Below are 20,258 nucleotides of genomic sequence, written 5' to 3'. Positions count from 1 at the left end.
GCCACCCCAAGCACAGCCACCAGCAGCACCAGCCAGCCTCACCAAGCTCCTCCTGCCCAGCAGCACCCAACAGCACCCACAGAGACTCACCATGCTTGCGCCCACAGCCACACAGCCACGCCTGCCGCACGCCGCCCCGGCCCTCCTGCTCCTCCTCACCGCTCTGGCCGGCACCCTGGCCTGCCAACACCTCTGGACACACGAGGACACCTTCCCCGGCGACGCTCTCCGCCTCCTCCAGGACATGGCTGTCGGCCACACGCAGCCCTGCCACCTGCCAGAGCCGCCCTTCTTCCCCGCCAGCCTGCTCCACCACAACCTGCAGCCCCACCAAGCCGCCGCCACCGCCCTGCGCATCCTGCAGCACCTCTTCCACACCCTCAGCTCCAACAGCACCCGCCAGCACTGGCCCGGCCAGACTCGCAACCACCTCCTCAACAAGCTGCAGCACCACATCCACCACCTGGAGCAATGCCTCCCCGACAACGCCACGCCCTTCAAAGGACCACGCAACCCGCTGCTCGCCATCAACAAGTACTTCAGGGACATCCACCTCTTCCTGCACGCCCACAACCACAGCGCCTGCGCCTGGGACCACGTCCGCCTCGAAGCTCGTGCCTCTCTACTGCACCTCCACAACCTCACACGCGCCATGCGCCGCTAGCGCCAACGCCCACCCGCCCAGCCACACCGACGCCCCAAACCCACCTCCAACCCCACGCCTCCTCTCACCTGGGACCGCACACAGGCCCGCAACAACCGCACGGCACCCGCAGCCTTCAACCGCTGCGTCTCCAGCGATTCCGCTGCTCATACTGATATGGACAAAAGACCTTCTCCACTTATTTATTGACTTATTTATTGACTTATTTATTTCATTTCTCTATTTATTCACGTATTTATTTTTTCTACCTCTTCACTTATTTATGCCAGTCCAAATAAAGACTTATGACAAAACACTTGCCACTGCCTCTCCTCTCTCGAGCACTGCAAGCACTCTTTGTGCCAGGGGAAAGCCATCTCCGCCCAACGCCTACTCCAAGCCCTGCTGCAAACAGCCCCCGACCCCTCTTCTCAACGCCGCCTGCCCAAGCAGCAGCCCCTGTGCAAAAGCACTGCCAGCCTTTGGCCAACACCATGGAAGCACAAAAAGAAAAACACCCAAAGGCTGCTCAAGAGCACCGCTGCACCTCATCTGCTTTATCCATACCTTGCGCCATCCATCCATCCATCCAATCCATGGCCCTCTGACTCACAGACAACGACGTCATGCGGGACACCGTCAAGCACTTTGCACAAAGCCAGGCACACCAGGTCCCTTTCCTTGCCCCTCTCCACCACTGCTGTGGAGCCCTAAGCATAGAACAGCACCAAAACTGCCAGGAATGGTGATTTTGCACTTTGGAATGCCATGCTCCCTGTTCCCAATCACCTCTTGCTTTTCCATTGGCCTTAACATAGTCTCCCGGAGAAGCAGCCTCATCTTCTTGCCTCACACACAGCTCAGCCTGAATGCTCCGTACTTCCCACACTCTTCTCCTTTTCCCTTTCTAAAAACGGGGCTTATACTTCCCTTCTACCCCTTCTTGGGCATTTGGACTGACAGACACCAGCTTTCAAAAACGATGCACTGTGGCCTAGCAACTCCATCTGAAAGTTCCCTCACGACTCAGGCATTAACCTCTTCACGTGCCATGCACTCGGACACTAAGTTCAGGTTGCTAAGATGGTCTCAAAGTTGACCCGGCCCTACAGTGGCCTGGGGATCTCCATTCTTCAGGCGGGGCTCCCAGCACCTGCCACGCGCGACTTCAGCGGCATGCCTGGAGATCGCTGACGCACAAGGCTACAAACATCCGCTCCCCTCCACAGCCTCTTTGCCCCAAAAGTCTCCAACCTTCAAAGCCCATGCTGTGCTCCTAGCAACCATCCAACCATTTCTCCACGAGGCCATGGCAATCGTCCCCTTGCACATCTCTGCACAGCCCACATTCCTCCTCAGCGATCCCCAGCTTTTCTGCGCTTTTGGAAAGGCATCTGAAACTGCTGGCAAACCTTCGCTACTCCAGCCACAGAAGCCCAGCCCCTGCCCTCTTGCTCCCACGTGATGTCCTCTAGACCCCCGTGCCTCTTCAGAGCCATCCCCTCCAAGGACGCCACACCTCACACGGACCAACGAGCCCTGAACAGGACACGCTCTTGCAGGCGAGGGCTCTGGCAATCCCAAAACACAACCCCATTGCTTTCACGGGGGACAGTCCTCTTTGGCCCTGCGGCTGCCTCATCCACTGGGCCACGCATCTCCAAACCGGACCCTTGCTCCAGGGCCACAGCCAGCGGAGCAAGCACGACAGGAAGAGCAAAGCCCCTCCCTTGCGCCGCCTTCCTCACCTGCCTCGTTGATGGCTCCTCCCAAACACAGCAGCTGGAGCCCCTGCCTCTGTGCAAGGACACACTCAGGCCTCCAAGGCCCACGTGCACACACAGCCCCTTGAACACTGCCACTGCCTCTGGGCATTGAGGGGGAAACGCCAGCCCCCGCCCACTGACATCACCGCACATGCCTTGCAACCACAAAAGGAAAACAGTGGCTAAGATGAAAATAAAGGCAAGCCACCAAGGGAAAGGAAAAGTCACCACAGCCACCAGCAGGGATTTGCGGGTGGAAAGCATGCTTGGCCACAAAGAGAGACTCAGCAGCACAGCACGAACCGCGCATCTGGCCCGGCAGGTGAAGGGCAACAGCCAAGAGCCCACTCCGCCACACCTGACAACGACGCCTCCGAGACACAGCTTTCGCAAGGCCGGCACGCCGCTGCCACCACAATCCCCGACCACGGACACCCCGACCAAACACTTCCCCAAAACCTACACAGCCACCAGTACAGACTGGAAAGTACAGGCAGAAACTGCGGACAATCGGAAAGCGATGAAGGGAAAGCGGCCTCGCATACAAAGCCGCGCACCCGGAGCCACCCCAAGCACAGCCACCAGCAGCACCAGCCAGCCTCACCAGGCTCCTCCTGCCCAGCAGCACCCAACAGCACCCACAGAGACTCACCATGCTTGTGCCCACAGCCACACAGCCACGCCTGCCGCACGCCGCCCCGGCCCTCCTGCTCCTCCTCACCGCTCTGGCCGGCACCCTGGCCTGCCAACACCTCTGGACACACGAGGACACCTTCCCCGGCGACGCTCTCCGCCTCCTCCAGGACATGGCTGTCGGCCACACGCAGCCCTGCCACCTGCCAGAGCCGCCCTTCTTCCCCGCCAGCCTGCTCCACCACAACCTGCAGCCCCACCAAGCCGCCGCCACCGCCCTGCGCATCCTGCAGCACCTCTTCCACACCCTCAGCTCCAACAGCACCCGCCAGCACTGGCCCGGCCAGGCTCGCAACCACCTCCTCAACAAGCTGCAGCACCACATCCACCACCTGGAGCAATGCCTCCCCGACAACGCCACGCCCTTCAAAGGACCACGCAACCCGCTGCTCGCCATCAACAAGTACTTCAGGGACATCCACCTCTTCCTGCACGCCCACAACCACAGCGCCTGCGCCTGGGACCACGTCCGCCTCGAAGCTCGTGCCTCTCTACTGCACCTCCACAACCTCACACGCGCCATGCGCCGCTAGCGCCAACGCCCACCCGCCCAGCCACACCGACGCCCCAAACCCACCTCCAACCCCACGCCTCCTCTCACCTGGGACCGCACACAGGCCCGCAACAACCGCACGGCACCCGCAGCCTTCAACCGCTGCGTCTCCAGCGATTCCGCTGCTCATACTGATATGGACAAAAGACCTTCTCCACTTATTTATTGACTTATTTATTGACTTATTTATTTCATTTCTCTATTTATTCACGTATTTATTTTTCTACCTCTTCACTTATTTATGCCAGTCCAAATAAAGACTTATGACAAAACACTTGCCACTGCCTCTCCTCTCTCGAGCACTGCAAGCACTCTTTGCGCCAGGGGAAAGCCATCTCCGCCCAACGCCTACTCCAAGCCCTGCTGCAAACAGCCCCCGACCCCTCTTCTCAACGCCGCCTGCCCAAGCAGCAGCCCCTGTGCAAGCCCCTGTGCAAAAGCACTGCCAGCCTTTGGCCAACACCATGGAAGCACAAAAAGAAAAACACCCAAAGGCTGCTCAAGAGCACCGCTGCACCTCATCTGCTTTATCCACACCTTGCTCCATCCATCCATCCATCCATCCATCCAATCCATGGCCCTCTGACTCACAGACAACGACGTCATGCGGGACACCGTCAAGCACTTTGCACAAAGCCAGGCACACCAGGTCCCTTTCCTTGCCCCTCTCCACCACTGCTGTGGAGCCCTAAGCATAGAACAGCACCAAAACTGCCAGGAATGGTGATTTTGCACTTTGGAATGCCATGCTCCCTGTTCCCAATCACCTCTTGCTTTTCCATTGGCCTTAACATAGTCTCCCGGAGAAGCAGCCTCATCTTCTTGCCTCACACACAGCTCAGCCTGAATGCTCCGTACTTCCCACACTCTTCTCCTTTTCCCTTTCTAAAAACGGGGCTTATACTTCCCTTCTACCGCTTCTTGGGCATTTGGACTGACAGACACCAGCTTTCAAAAACGATGCACTGTGGCCTAGCAACTCCATCTGAAAGTTCCCTCATGACTCAGGCATTAACCTCTTCACGTGCCATGCACTCGGACACTAAGTTCAAGTTGCTAACATGGTCTCAAAGTTGACCCTGCCCTACAGTGGCCTGGGGATCTCCATTCTTCAGGCGGGGCTCCCAGCACCTGCCACGCGCGACTTCAGCAGCGTGCCTGGAGATCGCTGACGCACAAGGCTACAAACATCCGCTCCCCTCCACAGCCTCTTTGCCCCAAAAGTCTCCAACCTTCAAAGCCCATGCTGTGCTCCTAGCAACCATCCAACCATTTCTCCACGAGGCCATGGCAATCGTCCCCTTGCACATCTCTGCACAGCCCACATTCCTCCTCAGCGATCCCCAGCTTTTCTGCGCTTTTGGAAAGGCATCTGAAACTGCTGGCAAACCTTCGCTACTCCAGCCACAGAAGCCCAGCCCCTGCCCTCTTGCTCCCACGTGATGTCCTCTAGACTCCCGTGCCTCTTCAGAGCCATCCCCTCCAAGGACGCCACACCTCGCACGGACCAACGAGCCCTGAACAGGACACGCTCTTGCAGGCGAGGGCTCTGGCAATCCCAAAACACAACCCCATTGCTTTCACGGGGGACAGTCCTCTTTGGCCCTGCGGCTGCCTCATCCACTGGGCCACGCATCTCCAAACCGGACCCTTGCTCCAGGGCCACAGCCAGCGGAGCAAGCACGACAGGAAGAGCAAAGCCCCTCCCTTGCGCCGCCTTCCTCACCTGCCTCGTTGATGGCTCCTCCCAAACACAGCAGCTGGAGCCCCTGCCTCTGTGCAAGGACACACTCAGGCCTCCAAGGCCCACGTGCACACACAGCCCCTTGAACACTGCCACTGCCTCTGGGCATTGAGGGGGAAACGCCAGCCCCCGCCCACTGACATCACCGCACATGCCTTGCAACCACAAAAGGAAAACAGCGGCTAAGATGAAAATAAAGGCAAGCCACCAAGTGAAAGGAAAAGTCACCACAGCCACCAGCAGGGCTTTGCGGGTGGAAAGCATGCTTGGCCACAAAGAGAGACTCAGCAGCACAGCACGGACCGCGCAGCTGGCCCGGCAGGTGAAGGGCAACAGCCAAGAGCCCACTCCGCCACACCTGACAACGACGCCTCCGAGACACAGCTTTCGCAAGGCCGGCACGCCGCTGCCACCACAATCCCCGACCACGGACACCCCGACCAAACACTTCCCCAAAACCTACACAGCCACCAGTACAGACTGGAAAGTACAGGCAGAAACTGCGGACAATCGGAAAGCGATGAAGGGAAAGCGGCCTCGCATACAAAGCCGCGCACCCGGAGCCACCCCAAGCACAGCCACCAGCAGCACCAGCCAGCCTCACCAAGCTCCTCCTGCCCAGCAGCACCCAACAGCACCCACAGAGACTCACCATGCTTGCGCCCACAGCCACACAGCCACGCCTGCCGCACGCCGCCCCGGCCCTCCTGCTCCTCCTCACCGCTCTGGCCGGCACCCTGGCCTGCCAACACCTCTGGACACACGAGGACACCTTCCCCGGCGACGCTCTCCGCCTCCTCCAGGACATGGCTGTCGGCCACACGCAGCCCTGCCACCTGCCAGAGCCGCCCTTCTTCCCCGCCAGCCTGCTCCACCACAACCTGCAGCCCCACCAAGCCGCCGCCACCGCCCTGCGCATCCTGCAGCACCTCTTCCACACCCTCAGCTCCAACAGCACCCGCCAGCACTGGCCCGGCCAGACTCGCAACCACCTCCTCAACAAGCTGCAGCACCACATCCACCACCTGGAGCAATGCCTCCCCGACAACGCCACGCCCTTCAAAGGACCACGCAACCCGCTGCTCGCCATCAACAAGTACTTCAGGGACATCCACCTCTTCCTGCACGCCCACAACCACAGCGCCTGCGCCTGGGACCACGTCCGCCTCGAAGCTCGTGCCTCTCTACTGCACCTCCACAACCTCACACGCGCCATGCGCCGCTAGCGCCAACGCCCACCCGCCCAGCCACACCGACGCCCCAAACCCACCTCCAACCCCACGCCTCCTCTCACCTGGGACCGCACACAGGCCCGCAACAACCGCACGGCACCCGCAGCCTTCAACCGCTGCGTCTCCAGCGATTCCGCTGCTCATACTGATATGGACAAAAGACCTTCTCCACTTATTTATTGACTTATTTATTGACTTATTTATTTCATTTCTCTATTTATTCACGTATTTATTTTTTCTACCTCTTCACTTATTTATGCCAGTCCAAATAAAGACTTATGACAAAACACTTGCCACTGCCTCTCCTCTCTCGAGCACTGCAAGCACTCTTTGCGCCAGGGGAAAGCCATCTCCGCCCAACGCCTACTCCAAGCCCTGCTGCAAACAGCCCCCGACCCCTCTTCTCAACGCCGCCTGCCCAAGCAGCAGCCCCTGTGCAAAAGCACTGCCAGCCTTTGGCCAACACCATGGCAGCACAAAAAGAAAAACACCCAAAGGCTGCTCAAGAGCACCGCTGCACCTCATCTGCTTTATCCATACCTTGCGCCATCCATCCATCCATCCAATCCATGGCCCTCTGACTCACAGACAACGACGTCATGCGGGACACCGTCAAGCACTTTGCACAAAGCCAGGCACACCAGGTCCCTTTCCTTGCCCCTCTCCACCACTGCTGTGGAGCCCTAAGCATAGAACAGCACCAAAACTGCCAGGAATGGTGATTTTGCACTTTGGAATGCCATGCTCCCTGTTCCCAATCACCTCTTGCTTTTCCATTGGCCTTAACATAGTCTCCCGGAGAAGCAGCCTCATCTTCTTGCCTCACACACAGCTCAGCCTGAATGCTCCGTACTTCCCACACTCTTCTCCTTTTCCCTTTCTAAAAACGGGGCTTATACTTCCCTTCTACCCCTTCTTGGGCATTTGGACTGACAGACACCAGCTTTCAAAAACGATGCACTGTGGCCTAGCAACTCCATCTGAAAGTTCCCTCACGACTCAGGCATTAACCTCTTCACGTGCCATGCACTCGGACACTAAGTTCAGGTTGCTAAGATGGTCTCAAAGTTGACCCGGCCCTACAGTGGCCTGGGGATCTCCATTCTTCAGGCGGGGCTCCCAGCACCTGCCACGCGCGACTTCAGCGGCATGCCTGGAGATCGCTGACGCACAAGGCTACAAACATCCGCTCCCCTCCACAGCCTCTTTGCCCCAAAAGTCTCCAACCTTCAAAGCCCATGCTGTGCTCCTAGCAACCATCCAACCATTTCTCCACGAGGCCATGGCAATCGTCCCCTTGCACATCTCTGCACAGCCCACATTCCTCCTCAGCGATCCCCAGCTTTTCTGCGCTTTTGGAAAGGCATCTGAAACTGCTGGCAAACCTTCGCTACTCCAGCCACAGAAGCCCAGCCCCTGCCCTCTTGCTCCCACGTGATGTCCTCTAGACCCCCGTGCCTCTTCAGAGCCATCCCCTCCAAGGACGCCACACCTCACACGGACCAACGAGCCCTGAACAGGACACGCTCTTGCAGGCGAGGGCTCTGGCAATCCCAAAACACAACCCCATTGCTTTCACGGGGGACAGTCCTCTTTGGCCCTGCGGCTGCCTCATCCACTGGGCCACGCATCTCCAAACCGGACCCTTGCTCCAGGGCCACAGCCAGCGGAGCAAGCACGACAGGAAGAGCAAAGCCCCTCCCTTGCGCCGCCTTCCTCACCTGCCTCGTTGATGGCTCCTCCCAAACACAGCAGCTGGAGCCCCTGCCTCTGTGCAAGGACACACTCAGGCCTCCAAGGCCCACGTGCACACACAGCCCCTTGAACACTGCCACTGCCTCTGGGCATTGAGGGGGAAACGCCAGCCCCCGCCCACTGACATCACCGCACATGCCTTGCAACCACAAAAGGAAAACAGTGGCTAAGATGAAAATAAAGGCAAGCCACCAAGGGAAAGGAAAAGTCACCACAGCCACCAGCAGGGATTTGCGGGTGGAAAGCATGCTTGGCCACAAAGAGAGACTCAGCAGCACAGCACGAACCGCGCATCTGGCCCGGCAGGTGAAGGGCAACAGCCAAGAGCCCACTCCGCCACACCTGACAACGACGCCTCCGAGACACAGCTTTCGCAAGGCCGGCACGCCGCTGCCACCACAATCCCCGACCACGGACACCCCGACCAAACACTTCCCCAAAACCTACACAGCCACCAGTACAGACTGGAAAGTACAGGCAGAAACTGCGGACAATCGGAAAGCGATGAAGGGAAAGCGGCCTCGCATACAAAGCCGCGCACCCGGAGCCACCCCAAGCACAGCCACCAGCAGCACCAGCCAGCCTCACCAGGCTCCTCCTGCCCAGCAGCACCCAACAGCACCCACAGAGACTCACCATGCTTGTGCCCACAGCCACACAGCCACGCCTGCCGCACGCCGCCCCGGCCCTCCTGCTCCTCCTCACCGCTCTGGCCGGAACCCTGGCCTGCCAACACCTCTGGACACACGAGGACACCTTCCCCGGCGACGCTCTCCGCCTCCTCCAGGACATGGCTGTCGGCCACACGCAGCCCTGCCACCTGCCAGAGCCGCCCTTCTTCCCCGCCAGCCTGCTCCACCACAACCTGCAGCCCCACCAAGCCGCCGCCACCGCCCTGCGCATCCTGCAGCACCTCTTCCACACCCTCAGCTCCAACAGCACCCGCCAGCACTGGCCCGGCCAGGCTCGCAACCACCTCCTCAACAAGCTGCAGCACCACATCCACCACCTGGAGCAATGCCTCCCCGACAACGCCACGCCCTTCAAAGGACCACGCAACCCGCTGCTCGCCATCAACAAGTACTTCAGGGACATCCACCTCTTCCTGCACGCCCACAACCACAGCGCCTGCGCCTGGGACCACGTCCGCCTCGAAGCTCGTGCCTCTCTACTGCACCTCCACAACCTCACACGCGCCATGCGCCGCTAGCGCCAACGCCCACCCGCCCAGCCACACCGACGCCCCAAACCCACCTCCAACCCCACGCCTCCTCTCACCTGGGACCACACACAGGCCCGCAACAACCGCACGGCACCCGCAGCCTTCAACCGCTGCGTCTCCAGCGATTCCGCTGCTCATACTGATATGGACAAAAGACCTTCTCCACTTATTTATTGACTTATTTATTGACTTATTTATTTCATTTCTCTATTTATTCACGTATTTATTTTTCTACCTCTTCACTTATTTATGCCAGTCCAAATAAAGACTTATGACAAAACACTTGCCACTGCCTCTCCTCTCTCGAGCACTGCAAGCACTCTTTGCGCCAGGGGAAAGCCATCTCCGCCCAACGCCTACTCCAAGCCCTGCTGCAAACAGCCCCCGACCCCTCTTCTCAACGCCGCCTGCCCAAGCAGCAGCCCCTGTGCAAGCCCCTGTGCAAAAGCACTGCCAGCCTTTGGCCAACACCATGGAAGCACAAAAAGAAAAACACCCAAAGGCTGCTCAAGAGCACCGCTGCACCTCATCTGCTTTATCCACACCTTGCTCCATCCATCCATCCATCCATCCATCCAATCCATGGCCCTCTGACTCACAGACAACGACGTCATGCGGGACACCGTCAAGCACTTTGCACAAAGCCAGGCACACCAGGTCCCTTTCCTTGCCCCTCTCCACCACTGCTGTGGAGCCCTAAGCATAGAACAGCACCAAAACTGCCAGGAATGGTGATTTTGCACTTTGGAATGCCATGCTCCCTGTTCCCAATCACCTCTTGCTTTTCCATTGGCCTTAACATAGTCTCCCGGAGAAGCAGCCTCATCTTCTTGCCTCACACACAGCTCAGCCTGAATGCTCCGTACTTCCCACACTCTTCTCCTTTTCCCTTTCTAAAAACGGGGCTTATACTTCCCTTCTACCGCTTCTTGGGCATTTGGACTGACAGACACCAGCTTTCAAAAACGATGCACTGCGGCCTAGCAACTCCATCTGAAAGTTCCCTCACGACTCAGGCATTAACCTCTTCACGTGCCATGCACTCGGACACTAAGTTCAAGTTGCTAACATGGTCTCAAAGTTGACCCTGCCCTACAGTGGCCTGGGGATCTCCATTCTTCAGGCGGGGCTCCCAGCACCTGCCACGCGCGACTTCAGCAGCGTGCCTGGAGATCGCTGACGCACAAGGCTACAAACATCCGCTCCCCTCCACAGCCTCTTTGCCCCAAAAGTCTCCAACCTTCAAAGCCCATGCTGTGCTCCTAGCAACCATCCAACCATTTCTCCATGAGGCCATGGCAATCGTCCCCTTGCACATCTCTGCACAGTCCACATTCCTCCTCAGCGATCCCCAGCTTTTCTGCGCTTTTGGAAAGGCATCTGAAACTGCTGGCAAACCTTCGCTACTCCAGCCACAGAAGCCCAGCCCCTGCCCTCTTGCTCCCACGTGATGTCCTCTAGACTCCCGTGCCTCTTCAGAGCCATCCCCTCCAAGGACGCCACACCTCGCACGGACCAACGAGCCCTGAACAGGACACGCTCTTGCAGGCGAGGGCTCTGGCAATCCCAAAACACAACCCCATTGCTTTCACGGGGGACAGTCCTCTTTGGCCCTGCGGCTGCCTCATCCACTGGGCCACGCATCTCCAAACCGGACCCTTGCTCCAGGGCCACAGCCAGCGGAGCAAGCACGACAGGAAGAGCAAAGCCCCTCCCTTGCGCCGCCTTCCTCACCTGCCTCGTTGATGGCTCCTCCCAAACACAGCAGCTGGAGCCCCTGCCTCTGTGCAAGGACACACTCAGGCCTCCAAGGCCCACGTGCACACACAGCCCCTTGAACACTGCCACTGCCTCTGGGCATTGAGGGGGAAACGCCAGCCCCCGCCCACTGACATCACCGCACATGCCTTGCAACCACAAAAGGAAAACAGCGGCTAAGATGAAAATAAAGGCAAGCCACCAAGTGAAAGGAAAAGTCACCACAGCCACCAGCAGGGCTTTGCGGGTGGAAAGCATGCTTGGCCACAAAGAGAGACTCAGCAGCACAGCACGGACCGCGCAGCTGGCCCGGCAGGTGAAGGGCAACAGCCAAGAGCCCACTCCGCCACACCTGACAACGACGCCTCCGAGACACAGCTTTCGCAAGGCCGGCACGCCGCTGCCACCACAATCCCCGACCACGGACACCCCGACCAAACACTTCCCCAAAACCTACACAGCCACCAGTACAGACTGGAAAGTACAGGCAGAAACTGCGGACAATCGGAAAGCGATGAAGGGAAAGCGGCCTCGCATACAAAGCCGCGCACCCGGAGCCACCCCAAGCACAGCCACCAGCAGCACCAGCCAGCCTCACCAAGCTCCTCCTGCCCAGCAGCACCCAACAGCACCCACAGAGACTCACCATGCTTGCGCCCACAGCCACACAGCCACGCCTGCCGCACGCCGCCCCGGCCCTCCTGCTCCTCCTCACCGCTCTGGCCGGCACCCTGGCCTGCCAACACCTCTGGACACACGAGGACACCTTCCCCGGCGACGCTCTCCGCCTCCTCCAGGACATGGCTGTCGGCCACACGCAGCCCTGCCACCTGCCAGAGCCGCCCTTCTTCCCCGCCAGCCTGCTCCACCACAACCTGCAGCCCCACCAAGCCGCCGCCACCGCCCTGCGCATCCTGCAGCACCTCTTCCACACCCTCAGCTCCAACAGCACCCGCCAGCACTGGCCCGGCCAGACTCGCAACCACCTCCTCAACAAGCTGCAGCACCACATCCACCACCTGGAGCAATGCCTCCCCGACAACGCCACGCCCTTCAAAGGACCACGCAACCCGCTGCTCGCCATCAACAAGTACTTCAGGGACATCCACCTCTTCCTGCACGCCCACAACCACAGCGCCTGCGCCTGGGACCACGTCCGCCTCGAAGCTCGTGCCTCTCTACTGCACCTCCACAACCTCACACGCGCCATGCGCCGCTAGCGCCAACGCCCACCCGCCCAGCCACACCGACGCCCCAAACCCACCTCCAACCCCACGCCTCCTCTCACCTGGGACCGCACACAGGCCCGCAACAACCGCACGGCACCCGCAGCCTTCAACCGCTGCGTCTCCAGCGATTCCGCTGCTCATACTGATATGGACAAAAGACCTTCTCCACTTATTTATTGACTTATTTATTGACTTATTTATTTCATTTCTCTATTTATTCACGTATTTATTTTTTCTACCTCTTCACTTATTTATGCCAGTCCAAATAAAGACTTATGACAAAACACTTGCCACTGCCTCTCCTCTCTCGAGCACTGCAAGCACTCTTTGCGCCAGGGGAAAGCCATCTCCGCCCAACGCCTACTCCAAGCCCTGCTGCAAACAGCCCCCGACCCCTCTTCTCAACGCCGCCTGCCCAAGCAGCAGCCCCTGTGCAAAAGCACTGCCAGCCTTTGGCCAACACCATGGAAGCACAAAAAGAAAAACACCCAAAGGCTGCTCAAGAGCACCGCTGCACCTCATCTGCTTTATCCACACCTTGCTCCATCCATCCATCCATCCATCCAATCCATGGCCCTCTGACTCACAGACAACGACGTCATGCGGGACACCGTCAAGCACTTTGCACAAAGCCAGGCACACCAGGTCCCTTTCCTTGCCCCTCTCCACCACTGCTGTGGAGCCCTAAGCATAGAACAGCACCAAAACTGCCAGGAATGGTGATTTTGCACTTTGGAATGCCATGCTCCCTGTTCCCAATCACCTCTTGCTTTTCCATTGGCCTTAACATAGTCTCCCGGAGAAGCAGCCTCATCTTCTTGCCTCACACACAGCTCAGCCTGAATGCTCCGTACTTCCCACACTCTTCTCCTTTTCCCTTTCTAAAAACGGGGCTTATACTTCCCTTCTACCCCTTCTTGGGCATTTGGACTGACAGACACCAGCTTTCAAAAACGATGCACTGTGGCCTAGCAACTCCATCTGAAAGTTCCCTCACGACTCAGGCATTAACCTCTTCACGTGCCATGCACTCGGACACTAAGTTCAGGTTGCTAAGATGGTCTCAAAGTTGACCCGGCCCTACAGTGGCCTGGGGATCTCCATTCTTCAGGCGGGGCTCCCAGCACCTGCCACGCGCGACTTCAGCGGCATGCCTGGAGATCGCTGACGCACAAGGCTACAAACATCCGCTCCCCTCCACAGCCTCTTTGCCCCAAAAGTCTCCAACCTTCAAAGCCCATGCTGTGCTCCTAGCAACCATCCAACCATTTCTCCACGAGGCCATGGCAATCGTCCCCTTGCACATCTCTGCACAGCCCACATTCCTCCTCAGCGATCCCCAGCTTTTCTGCGCTTTTGGAAAGGCATCTGAAACTGCTGGCAAACCTTCGCTACTCCAGCCACAGAAGCCCAGCCCCTGCCCTCTTGCTCCCACGTGATGTCCTCTAGACCCCCGTGCCTCTTCAGAGCCATCCCCTCCAAGGACGCCACACCTCGCACGGACCAACGAGCCCTGAACAGGATACGCTCTTGCAGGCGAGGGCTCTGGCAATCCCAAAACACAACCCCATTGCTTTCACGGGGGACAGTCCTCTTTGGCCCTGCGGCTGCCTCATCCACTGGGCCACGCATCTCCAAACCGGACCCTTGCTCCAGGGCCACAGCCAGCGGAGCAAGCACGACAGGAAGAGCAAAGCCCCTCCCTTGCGCCGCCTTCCTCACCTGCCTCGTTGATGGCTCCTCCCAAACACAGCAGCTGGAGCCCCTGCCTCTGTGCAAGGACACACTCAGGCCTCCAAGGCCCACGTGCACACACAGCCCCTTGAACACTGCCACTGCCTCTGGGCATTGAGGGGGAAACGCCAGCCCCCGCCCACTGACATCACCGCACATGCCTTGCAACCACAAAAGGAAAACAGCGGCTAAGATGAAAATAAAGGCAAGCCACCAAGTGAAAGGAAAAGTCACCACAGCCACCAGCAGGGCTTTGCGGGTGGAAAGCATGCTTGGCCACAAAGAGAGACTCAGCAGCACAGCACGGACCGCGCAGCTGGCCCGGCAGGTGAAGGGCAACAGCCAAGAGCCCACTCCGCCACACCTGACAACGACGCCTCCGAGACACAGCTTTCGCAAGGCCGGCACGCCGCTGCCACCACAATCCCCGACCACGGACACCCCGACCAAACACTTCCCCAAAACCTACACAGCCACCAGTACAGACTGGAAAGTACAGGCAGAAACTGCGGACAATCGGAAAGCGATGAAGGGAAAGCGGCCTCGCATACAAAGCCGCGCACCCGGAGCCACCCCAAGCACAGCCACCAGCAGCACCAGCCAGCCTCACCAAGCTCCTCCTGCCCAGCAGCACCCAACAGCACCCACAGAGACTCACCATGCTTGCGCCCACAGCCACACAGCCACGCCTGCCGCACGCCGCCCCGGCCCTCCTGCTCCTCCTCACCGCTCTGGCCGGCACCCTGGCCTGCCAACACCTCTGGACACACGAGGACACCTTCCCCGGCGACGCTCTCCGCCTCCTCCAGGACATGGCTGTCGGCCACACGCAGCCCTGCCACCTGCCAGAGCCGCCCTTCTTCCCCGCCAGCCTGCTCCACCACAACCTGCAGCCCCACCAAGCCGCCGCCACCGCCCTGCGCATCCTGCAGCACCTCTTCCACACCCTCAGCTCCAACAGCACCCGCCAGCACTGGCCCGGCCAGACTCGCAACCACCTCCTCAACAAGCTGCAGCACCACATCCACCACCTGGAGCAATGCCTCCCCGACAACGCCACGCCCTTCAAAGGACCACGCAACCCGCTGCTCGCCATCAACAAGTACTTCAGGGACATCCACCTCTTCCTGCACGCCCACAACCACAGCGCCTGCGCCTGGGACCACGTCCGCCTCGAAGCTCGTGCCTCTCTACTGCACCTCCACAACCTCACACGCGCCATGCGCCGCTAGCGCCAACGCCCACCCGCCCAGCCACACCGACGCCCCAAACCCACCTCCAACCCCACGCCTCCTCTCACCTGGGACCGCACACAGGCCCGCAACAACCGCACGGCACCCGCAGCCTTCAACCGCTGCGTCTCCAGCGATTCCGCTGCTCATACTGATATGGACAAAAGACCTTCTCCACTTATTTATTGACTTATTTATTGACTTATTTATTTCATTTCTCTATTTATTCACGTATTTATTTTTTCTACCTCTTCACTTATTTATGCCAGTCCAAATAAAGACTTATGACAAAACACTTGCCACTGCCTCTCCTCTCTCGAGCACTGCAAGCACTCTTTGTGCCAGGGGAAAGCCATCTCCGCCCAACGCCTACTCCAAGCCCTGCTGCAAACAGCCCCCGACCCCTCTTCTCAACGCCGCCTGCCCAAGCAGCAGCCCCTGTGCAAAAGCACTGCCAGCCTTTGGCCAACACCATGGAAGCACAAAAAGAAAAACACCCAAAGGCTGCTCAAGAGCACCGCTGCACCTCATCTGCTTTATCCATACCTTGCGCCATCCATCCATCCATCCAATCCATGGCCCTCTGACTCACAGACAACGACGTCATGCGGGACACCGTCAAGCACTTTGCACAAAGCCAGGCACACCAGGTCCCTTTCCTTGCCCCTCTCCACCACTGCTGTGGAGCCCTAAGCATAGAACAGCACCAAAACTGCCAGGAATGGTGATTTTGCACTTTGGAATGCCATGCTCCCTGTTCCCAATCACCTCTTGCTTTTCCATTGGCCTTAACATAGTCTCCCGGAGAAGCAGCCTCATCTTCTTGCCTCACACACAGCTCAGCCTGAATGCTCCGTACTTCCCACACTCTTCTCCTTTTCCCTTTCTAAAAACGGGGCTTATACTTCCCTTCTACCCCTTCTTGGGCATTTGGACTGACAGACACCAGCTTTCAAAAACGATGCACTGCGGCCTAGCAACTCCATCTGAAAGTTCCCTCACGACTCAGGCATTAACCTCTTCACGTGCCATGCACTCGGACACTAAGTTCAAGTTGCTAACATGGTCTCAAAGTTGACCCGGCCCTACAGTGGCCTGGGGATCTCCATTCTTCAGGCGGGGCTCCCAGCACTTGCCACGCGCGACTTCAGCGGCATGCCTGGAGATCGCTGACGCACAAGGCTACAAACATCCGCTCCCCTCCACAGCCTCTTTGCCCCAAAAGTCTCCAACCTTCAAAGCCCATGCTGTGCTCCTAGCAACCATCCAACCATTTCTCCACGAGGCCATGGCAATCGTCCCCTTGCACATCTCTGCACAGCCCACATTCCTCCTCAGCGATCCCCAGCTTTTCTGCGCTTTTGGAAAGGCATCTGAAACTGCTGGCAAACCTTCGCTACTCCAGCCACAGAAGCCCAGCCCCTGCCCTCTTGCTCCCACGTGATGTCCTCTAGACCCCCGTGCCTCTTCAGAGCCATCCCCTCCAAGGACGCCACACCTCGCACGGACCAACGAGCCCTGAACAGGACACGCTCTTGCAGGCGAGGGCTCTGGCAATCCCAAAACACAACCCCATTGCTTTCACGGGGGACAGTCCTCTTTGGCCCTGCGGCTGCCTCATCCACTGGGCCACGCATCTCCAAACCGGACCCTTGCTCCAGGGCCACAGCCAGCGGAGCAAGCACGACAGGAAGAGCAAAGCCCCTCCCTTGCGCCGCCTTCCTCACCTGCCTCGTTGATGGCTCCTCCCAAACACAGCAGCTGGAGCCCCTGCCTCTGTGCAAGGACACACTCAGGCCTCCAAGGCCCACGTGCACACACAGCCCCTTGAACACTGCCACTGCCTCTGGGCATTGACCCCAGCAGGGGAAACGCCAGCCCCCGCCCACTGACATCACCGCACATGCCTTGCAACCACAAAAGGAAAACAGCGGCTAAGATGAAAATAAAGGCAAGCCACCAAGTGAAAGGAAAAGTCACCACAGCCACCAGCAGGGCTTTGCGGGTGGAAAGCATGCTTGGCCACAAAGAGAGACTCAGCAGCACAGCACGGACCGCGCAGCTGGCCCGGCAGGTGAAGGGCAACAGCCAAGAGCCCACTCCGCCACACCTGACAACGACGCCTCCGAGACACAGCTTTCGCAAGGCCGGCACGCCGCTGCCACCACAATCCCCGACCACGGACACCCCGACCAAACACTTCCCCAAAACCTACACAGCCACCAGTACAGACTGGAAAGTACAGGCAGAAACTGCGGACAATCGGAAAGCGATGAAGGGAAAGCTGCCTCGCATACAAAGCCGCGCACCCGGAGCCACCCCAAGCACAGCCACCAGCAGCACCAGCCAGCCTCACCAGGCTCCTCCTGCCCAGCAGCACCCAACAGCACCCACAGAGACTCACCATGCTTGCGCCCACAGCCACACAGCCACGCCTGCCGCACGCCGCCCCGGCCCTCCTGCTCCTCCTCACCGCTCTGGCCGGCACCCTGGCCTGCCAACACCTCTGGACACACGAGGACACCTTCCCCGGCGACGCTCTCCGCCTCCTCCAGGACATGGCTGTCGGCCACACGCAGCCCTGCCACCTGCCAGAGCCGCCCTTCTTCCCCGCCAGCCTGCTCCACCACAACCTGCAGCCCCACCAAGCCGCCGCCACCGCCCTGTGCATCCTGCAGCACCTCTTCCACACCCTCAGCTCCAACAGCACCCGCCAGCACTGGCCCGGCCAGGCTCGCAACCACCTCCTCAACAAGCTGCAGCACCACATCCACCACCTGGAGCAATGCCTCCCCGACAACGCCACGCCCTTCAAAGGACCACGCAACCCGCTGCTCGCCATCAACAAGTACTTCAGGGACATCCACCTCTTCCTGCACGCCCACAACCACAGCGCCTGCGCCTGGGACCACGTCCGCCTCGAAGCTCGTGCCTCTCTACTGCACCTCCACAACCTCACACGCGCCATGCGCCGCTAGCGCCAACGCCCACCCGCCCAGCCACACCGACGCCCCAAACCCACCTCCAACCCCACGCCTCCTCTCACCTGGGACCGCACACAGGCCCGCAACAACCGCACGGCACCCGCAGCCTTCAACCGCTGCGTCTCCAGCGATTCCGCTGCTCATACTGATATGGACAAAAGACCTTCTCCACTTATTTATTGACTTATTTATTGACTTATTTATTTCATTTCTCTATTTATTCACGTATTTATTTTTTCTACCTCTTCACTTATTTATGCCAGTCCAAATAAAGACTTATGACAAAACACTTGCCACTGCCTCTCCTCTCTCGAGCACTGCAAGCACTCTTTGCGCCAGGGGAAAGCCATCTCCGCCCAACGCCTACTCCAAGCCCTGCTGCAAACAGCCCCCGACCCCTCTTCTCAACGCCGCCTGCCCAAGCAGCAGCCCCTGTGCAAAAGCACTGCCAGCCTTTGGCCAACACCATGGAAGCACAAAAAGAAAAACACCCAAAGGCTGCTCAAGAGCACCGCTGCACCTCATCTGCTTTATCCACACCTTGCTCCATCCATCCATCCATCCATCCAATCCATGGCCCTCTGACTCACAGACAACGACGTCATGCGGGACACCGTCAAGCACTTTGCACAAAGCCAGGCACACCAGGTCCCTTTCCTTGCCCCTCTCCACCACTGCTGTGGAGCCCTAAGCATAGAACAGCACCAAAACTGCCAGGAATGGTGATTTTGCACTTTGGAATGCCATGCTCCCTGTTCCCAATCACCTCTTGCTTTTCCATTGGCCTTAACATAGTCTCCCGGAGAAGCAGCCTCATCTTCTTGCCTCACACACAGCTCAGCCTGAATGCTCCGTACTTCCCACACTCTTCTCCTTTTCCCTTTCTAAAAACGGGGCTTATACTTCCCTTCTACCGCTTCTTGGGCATTTGGACTGACAGACACCAGCTTTCAAAAACGATGCACTGCGGCCTAGCAACTCCATCTGAAAGTTCCCTCACGACTCAGGCATTAACCTCTTCACGTGCCATGCACTCGGACACTAAGTTCAAGTTGCTAACATGGTCTCAAAGTTGACCCGGCCCTACAGTGGCCTGGGGATCTCCATTCTTCAGGCGGGGCTCCCAGCACTTGCCACGCGCGACTTCAGCGGCATGCCTGGAGATCGCTGACGCACAAGGCTACAAACATCCGCTCCCCTCCACAGCCTCTTTGCCCCAAAAGTCTCCAACCTTCAAAGCCCATGCTGTGCTCCTAGCAACCATCCAACCATTTCTCCACGAGGCCATGGCAATCGTCCCCTTGCACATCTCTGCACAGCCCACATTCCTCCTCAGCGATCCCCAGCTTTTCTGCGCTTTTGGAAAGGCATCTGAAACTGCTGGCAAACCTTCGCTACTCCAGCCACAGAAGCCCAGCCCCTGCCCTCTTGCTCCCACGTGATGTCCTCTAGACCCCCGTGCCTCTTCAGAGCCATCCCCTCCAAGGACGCCACACCTCGCACGGACCAACGAGCCCTGAACAGGACACGCTCTTGCAGGCGAGGGCTCTGGCAATCCCAAAACACAACCCCATTGCTTTCACGGGGGACAGTCCTCTTTGGCCCTGCGGCTGCCTCATCCACTGGGCCACGCATCTCCAAACCGGACCCTTGCTCCAGGGCCACAGCCAGCGGAGCAAGCACGACAGGAAGAGCAAAGCCCCTCCCTTGCGC

At 58.8% G+C, this 20,258-nt stretch overlaps 4 protein-coding genes across 16 annotated transcripts in view; 3 read left to right on the top strand and 1 right to left on the bottom strand.

Moving 5' to 3' along the window:
* The window catches only part of LOC129133239 (ubiquitin-associated protein 2), a 284,552-nt gene that overhangs the window by 22,684 nt on the left and 241,610 nt on the right, over positions 1–20,258 (bottom strand). The window lies entirely within an intron of this gene.
* On the top strand, positions 3,046–3,635 carry LOC143692087 (interferon-like). The gene has a single exon (XM_077171636.1). It carries the CDS (start codon positions 3,063–3,065, stop codon positions 3,633–3,635), a length of 573 nt encoding a protein of 190 aa, XP_077027751.1. The 5' UTR covers positions 3,046–3,062.
* Positions 9,024–9,596, top strand: LOC143692086 (interferon-like). The gene has a single exon (XM_077171635.1). It carries the CDS (start codon positions 9,024–9,026, stop codon positions 9,594–9,596), a length of 573 nt encoding a protein of 190 aa, XP_077027750.1.
* On the top strand, positions 17,967–18,539 carry LOC143692085 (interferon-like). The gene has a single exon (XM_077171634.1). The coding sequence runs from the start codon at positions 17,967–17,969 to the stop codon at positions 18,537–18,539; it is 573 nt and encodes a 190-aa protein (XP_077027749.1).

This window comes from Agelaius phoeniceus, chromosome Z (genome assembly GCF_051311805.1).
Source record: "Agelaius phoeniceus isolate bAgePho1 chromosome Z, bAgePho1.hap1, whole genome shotgun sequence".
Lineage (NCBI taxonomy): Eukaryota > Metazoa > Chordata > Aves > Passeriformes > Icteridae > Agelaius > Agelaius phoeniceus.
Note: the sequence above shows the minus strand (reverse complement) of the source record. Positions and strands in the feature narration are given on the sequence as shown.

Coding starts and splice junctions, on each gene's coding strand:
- LOC143692087 (XM_077171636.1), top strand. CDS start 3,063: ATGCTTGTGCCCACAGCCACACAGCCACGCCTGCCGCACGCCGCCCCG.
- LOC143692086 (XM_077171635.1), top strand. CDS start 9,024: ATGCTTGTGCCCACAGCCACACAGCCACGCCTGCCGCACGCCGCCCCG.
- LOC143692085 (XM_077171634.1), top strand. CDS start 17,967: ATGCTTGCGCCCACAGCCACACAGCCACGCCTGCCGCACGCCGCCCCG.